Source organism: Lactuca sativa, chromosome 4 (assembly GCF_002870075.4).
Source record: "Lactuca sativa cultivar Salinas chromosome 4, Lsat_Salinas_v11, whole genome shotgun sequence".
Taxonomy (NCBI): Eukaryota; Viridiplantae; Streptophyta; class Magnoliopsida; order Asterales; family Asteraceae; genus Lactuca; species Lactuca sativa.
This window is the reverse complement of record NC_056626.2, coordinates 318,902,100-318,907,970: the sequence shown is the minus strand read 5'-3', so window position 1 is coordinate 318,907,970 and position 5,871 is coordinate 318,902,100. Positions and strand designations below refer to the sequence as shown.

Genomic DNA, 5,871 nt, shown 5'->3' with positions numbered 1-5,871 from the left:
GATTCCGAATTTTATCAAAGGTAACTTTCCTTCAAACACGAATTTTCCGCCTCTCTTCTGTCTCATAAGTCTGAAAGCACTTGGACCAACGGATTTAAGATCGAAATTCTCGTTTCCTCTTTGCAGTTCGGGATGCATAACATTGAAGATGATTTGCAGAAATCTTGGGTACATCAAGAATTTATCTCTCTTATTTCCCTCAAGATTTGGAACCAGTTCATGCATTATAAACTTCGAGAAGTTGAAATCAATTCCTGCAGCCAAGGCTATGATTGCACCAGTGTTAGCCAAGGAGATTTCAGTTGCACCGGATCTCCTACTAGAAATATAGCTCACAAACACGTGAGCCAGATATTTCCAACAAGGAGGAAGCAATTTCTTGATGGTAGGGGGAAAAGTTCCCTTGTACCCCATGTGGTCTCAAATATCTTGGGTTTGATGAATGTTAATCTCCATAGAGTATTCAGATTTGTCGTCTATTTGGAGAGATTCCCGAATGATACTCTCTTATACTTGAACTTTCTTTCCTTCAATTGTCGCTTCAATGAACTTTTCACCCTTGTTATCCTTCTTTACAACTGCGCTTCTCCAGAAGTCCTTGATCAGATTCTGGTAAATTGCAGGGCATGTTGTTAATGCATGGACCAGGCAAGACTTCTTCAAACCATCAACAACGAACTTTAAGTCATTGTGAGCGGCAGGAGAATCTTCAAGAAAAAAGGCAGATTTGTGAACCTTAGCAAGTTCCATGTCTTCCATCTTAATCTGAAAAGAAACACAAGTCATCATTAGGGCAAAACTAATTTTGATTATAGCGGAGATGGTGTAACCGCACATCAAAGTGCACACAGCCGCATACGTGCAAGTGTGCAGCTGCAGCCGCACATGCTTAGCCGCTTACAATTCAGTGTAGCTGCACACGGTTTAGCCGCACACGCCCGTGTGCAGTCGCACTTGCAGACGAAACATTAGTTACTTCGATTAAACAGCAAACGATGATCCATTTTTCATAAAAACTTTGTTATGAGAGTCGTGTTCATGAGAATTACCAGAAATGTGCTTTGATTTCAAGAAAAATGATGGAATATTCAAAGTTTTAGAGACAGAAAGAAAGAGAGAGAGAGAGAGAGAGAGAGAGAGAGAGAGAGAGAGAGACAGAGAGAGAGAGAGAAAGAGTTGTGTGTGCGGTTGAGAGAAAAAAAATGGAAACACCGCACACAACCTTTATATACACAAAGAATTTTCATTTTCTCCCCCTCAACATTTTTAATAATTAAAAACTGATACCCATACTCAAGCATTTTTCAAAAACAAACCATTTTGAGGATTAAAGGACTAAAATTTATTATTCCTAAGAATTTTAAAAATAAAACTAAAAGTAAACTTACAACTAAGATAAAAAATAAAAATAAAAATAGAATAGACTAAAATAATATAAAATGGAAATACTATTAACGACAAAAATTAAATTTTAATTTTAATCCTATAAATTGTTTTAACCTTTTGAGATGAGGGATCAAAGTTGTTAGACAATCGTTCTTCATTTATCAGTCTCTTCTCCTTCATGAATAGATCTGGTCAATCGCCGGTATTGTGGTCCACTTAAACACGAAAAATCTTGTGACAAATTTGGACATGCTATAAGTGACAAGACAGATTGACCCTAAGTTGCTAGATAAAATTCCTATTGACCATCTATCTGACGACCAAGGATATTGTTGTCCACCTAAATTGAGCAGCGAGATCTATACACAATCTTTGAGTGTTAAATTTTAATTGTACTGGAACATGTTTCCCGCTTCCTGATATGCCTCAGTAATCAAAGACTTCCAAAGTACTCCTTACATCGGGTGAGCAGACAATCATTAGGAGAGAAGATAGATTCAGATTATTATCACTTATAGTTTTAGAGGGATTAAGAAGTAGAAGGATGCATATGCTGTGTACCTGGTCGGATTGTTAATCACACAAAGGAGACACCATATGGCTAACAGATAAGAAGAATTTCATAGATATAATATGCAGAGAAATAGATTTGCATATGTTGTAGTCCAGGTCGGATCTCTTCCAATCACGCAGAGGAGGCAACATATGTCTAACAGTAAGAATGAAAGAAAATAATTTTCTACAGATCTAATTCATCGGAATTTACCAGTTGCCCCATCAATACCAGATTTAAGCACATAATCCGCACATCGAGGAAAAGTTAAACCACGGTTCCAAATACAGTTTCATTTAATGTGACGAGTAGATTCCCATATATATCTCCCTGGTCAACCTATCCAAGCGTCGTATTGTCAGGCTAAACGGATCTAACTAGGTCAAGATTTATCAAGTCTATAGATTTCTTAAGTTCATCTGCACCTAGTCAAGTCTGTTCAATTCTTCGTGCCTACCAGCGCATCGAATACAGAGCCTAGACAATCCAGTTTTGGTACTTTACACAGACGCAGATTGCCCGTTATCACTTGATAATATCACTTCCCATATCATATCATGGAACATAGAAATATATATATTTTTAATTAACAATTTCTAATGTTTTTGGATTTTCTAATTTTCTGATGTTTTTGGATTTTCTAATTTTCTGATGTTTTTGGATTTTCTAATTTTCTGACGTTTTTGGATTTTTGATATTTCTCCCCCTGATTTATGCATAAAATAAAAGGAAAAATAATGCGCAAATTTATCCTAAACTAAACACTAAAAAAATTAATCCTCAAAACGGATCATTTTCAGAAAATTAACCACCACATCGAATCGAGCTTTGTTAAACGGCTTGGTGAACAGATCCGCTACACTATTATCAGACCGGACATGTTCTAACCGAATGAGCGAACGCTCATAACATTCTCTGATAAAATGAAATTTGATGTCGATGTGCTTGGTTTTTGAGTGTTGGACCGGGTTTTTGGCAATTTGGATCGCAACCTCATTATCACAGAAAAGAGGGCTTTCTTGAAAATTCAAACCGTAGTCCAACAGCTGATGTTGGATCCAGATGACTTGAGAACAACATGCAGACGCAACGACATACTCTGCTTCTGCCGTTGAGGTGGAAATGGTCTGTTGCTTCTTCCACTGCCATGAAACCAATCTATCGCCCAGAAATTGGCATCCTCCTGAAGTCGATTTTCTATCAAGCTCACATCCGCCATAGTTGTTGTCTGCAAAAGCATAAAGGTCAAATTCTGGATTTTTCGGATACCAAAGACCCAGTTTTGGGCAACCTTTGAGGTACCGAAAAATCCGTTTAACAGCAAGTAAATGAGAGAGTTTAGGATTAGCCTGGTAGCGAGCACATTGACAGACTACAAACATTACGTCTGGGCGACTGGCAGTCAGATACATGAGTGATCCGATCATTGATCGATAATGTGTCTGATCTATGGATTCACCTTCAATATCATGGGTCAGTAGAGGTCTTTCTGCCATGGGTGTAAGAGCAGGTTTTGCGTCTCAGAACCCGAACTTCTCCAGCACATCATCCACATACTTCGCTTGGTGAATAAGGATTCCGGTTGAAGATTGTTGGACCTGAAGCCCCAGAAACGTCGTCATTTCCCGAAGCGAACTTATCTCGAACCGCTTTTTCATCACTGCTTCGAACTCTTTGCAAAGCTATTGACTTGTCGACCCGAAAATAATTTCGTCCACATAGATTTGAACAAGAATTTGATCCGGACCGACATGTTTGATAAGTAAAGTTTGATCAATGGTGCCGCGGGAATAGCCTTGGTTGAGCAAATGCTGAGTTAGTGTAGCATACTATGCTCTAGGAGCTTGATGTAGCCCATACAAAGCTTTGTCTAACTTGTAAACATGGTTGGGAAGTTTGAAATTAACGAAACTAGGTGGTTGGTCAACGTAAATCTCCTCCTTGACCTTGCCGTACAAGAAAGCCGTCTGTACATCCATTTGGTATACGGTGAAGTTCATATACGAAGCATAAGCAAGGAAGTAAACGAATGGCTTCCAAGTGAGCAACCGGAGCATAAACTACCATATAATCAAGACCCTCCACTTGTTGAAACCCGCGAACCACTAATCTCTCCTTCTTACGCACAATTACACCTGAGTCGTCTTGTTTATTCTTAAAGACCCATCGGGTGTCAAGAGATTTCTTTCCTTTTGGCAGCTCCACCAACTTCCAAACCCCGAGCTTCTCGAATTGATTATGTTCATCGTGCATGGCGTCAACCCAGCTGGGCTCATTCAAAGCCATTTCGATATTTTTGGGCTCAATTTGAGAAATAAAGCAAGAATAGAGACATGTATTAACATCTCCACTCTAACTTCGCGTTTGAACACCGTCGCCCAGCTGGCCAATGATGTTCTCTATTGGATGGTCGTGCTGAATGCATGCAGGGATCTCGTAGCTGATATCATTGACAGAGACTGGAAGAGTATGAATGTTAACCGCTCCATCATTTGCTGTGTGATCCACAGTAGATGAAGAAGTTTCGTTCGGATGATCTGCTACAAAATCTTCAGCAATACTTTCTAGAAAGAGAAGTTCCATCAGATTTGAAGTTACAGCGGAAGTCTCGTGGTTCATGAACACTCTTTACACCGGAGTTAGAGGAGTAGCAACAGCATCAGGAGAAGGTCATTGAGGAGAAGACTCAGAAGAATCAGTGTGAACAGAGGGCACCATTAGAGGATCAGAAGAAACCAGTGGTGGTGGGTAGACAACTTTGTCTTCTTCATCTTCAATAGTAATCTTTGAATTTGACAAAGATCCTGCTTGATTATTTGAGGACACATTGAATGATTTGAAAAGAGATGTGTAGTCAACTAGCCAATCGGGACCTACTCTTGCATCTGTCTCATTTTCTTCGAGCCAACGAACATCGAAAGATTCTACTATCTGTTTTGTCTTCTTGTTATAAACCTTGTAGGCAGTTCGAGCAGCATATCCAACAAAGTAACAGTCATCGGCTTTTGCGTTGAATTTGGGGTTTGATTCCAAGTGGAGAAGGGTGCAAGGGCAGCCAAATACTCGGAAATGGCTGACAGATGGCTTGTGTCCGTATAGAATTCTGTATGCTGTCTTCATACTGGCTTTGTTGATCAGCACGCGATTTTGAACATGGCACGTTGTGTTAATCGCCTCCTCCCAAAAGAACACAGGAAGTTTGGAGTCACAAAGCATCGTCCTTGCGGCGTCTTTAAGAGTTCGATTCCTGTGTTCGGAAACCCCTTTTTGCTGAGGTGTTCGAACAGAACTAAACTGACGCACAATCCCTTTCACAATGCAAAAATGGTCAAGAATGGCGTTCTTGAACTCTGTTCGATTATCGGTATGTAGCACTTTCACTCGATTGTTGGTATGATTTTTGATCATCACAATGAATCTTTTTATGAGGTCAGCGATCTCAGCTTTTTTGGACAGAAAGAAAACCCAAGTGAACCAAGAGTAATCGTCTATCACAACGAGGCAGTATGAATTGCGATTGATGCTGAGAGCATTAACCGGACCAAATAAATCCATATGTGATAACTCGAGTACTTGACTAATGGAGTTAATCTGCTTTGGAAAGTGTGGTTTCCGATGATGCTTTCCTTGAGTGCAGGAAACACATTTTTCAAATGTAATGAAATCTCTGACAAGTAATCCTCGGACCAGTTCGTTCTTTGCCAACCGAATCAGGTTCTTTGCATTAGCGTGACCGAGACGACGATGCCACAACATCGCATTTTGTTCAGAAGCTTTGAAGAAAAGGCAAGTGACTTCGTCGGGGATATTGTTGTTCATGTCTATAATGTAGGCATTCCTATCCCGCTTAGATTTTACAAGAATCCAATCTTCCGGAATGACAACACCATGATTTAAGATCAGACACTCCTTATATGTGAAATGAGTGGAGT

At 39.8% G+C, this 5,871-nt stretch overlaps 1 protein-coding gene across 1 annotated transcript; it reads right to left on the bottom strand.

The window, feature by feature from the left end:
- Positions 1-507: 507 nt before the first annotated feature.
- LOC128133670 (uncharacterized mitochondrial protein AtMg00810-like) lies at positions 508-3,435 on the bottom strand. The gene is made up of 2 exons (XM_052771188.1): positions 3,007-3,435; positions 508-765 (listed from the first exon to the last, which is right to left on the bottom strand). Exons 1-2 carry the CDS (start codon positions 3,433-3,435, stop codon positions 508-510), a joined length of 687 nt encoding a protein of 228 aa, XP_052627148.1.
- Positions 3,436-5,871: the final 2,436 nt, after the last annotated feature.

Coding starts and splice junctions, on each gene's coding strand:
- LOC128133670 (XM_052771188.1), bottom strand. CDS start 3,435: ATGGCAGAAAGACCTCTACTGACCCATGATATTGAAGGTGAATCCATA. Junction 766..3,006: donor CGTCTGCATGTTGTTCTCAA/GTCATCTGGATC, acceptor GTTTCTTTTCAG/ATTAAGATGGAAGACATGGA.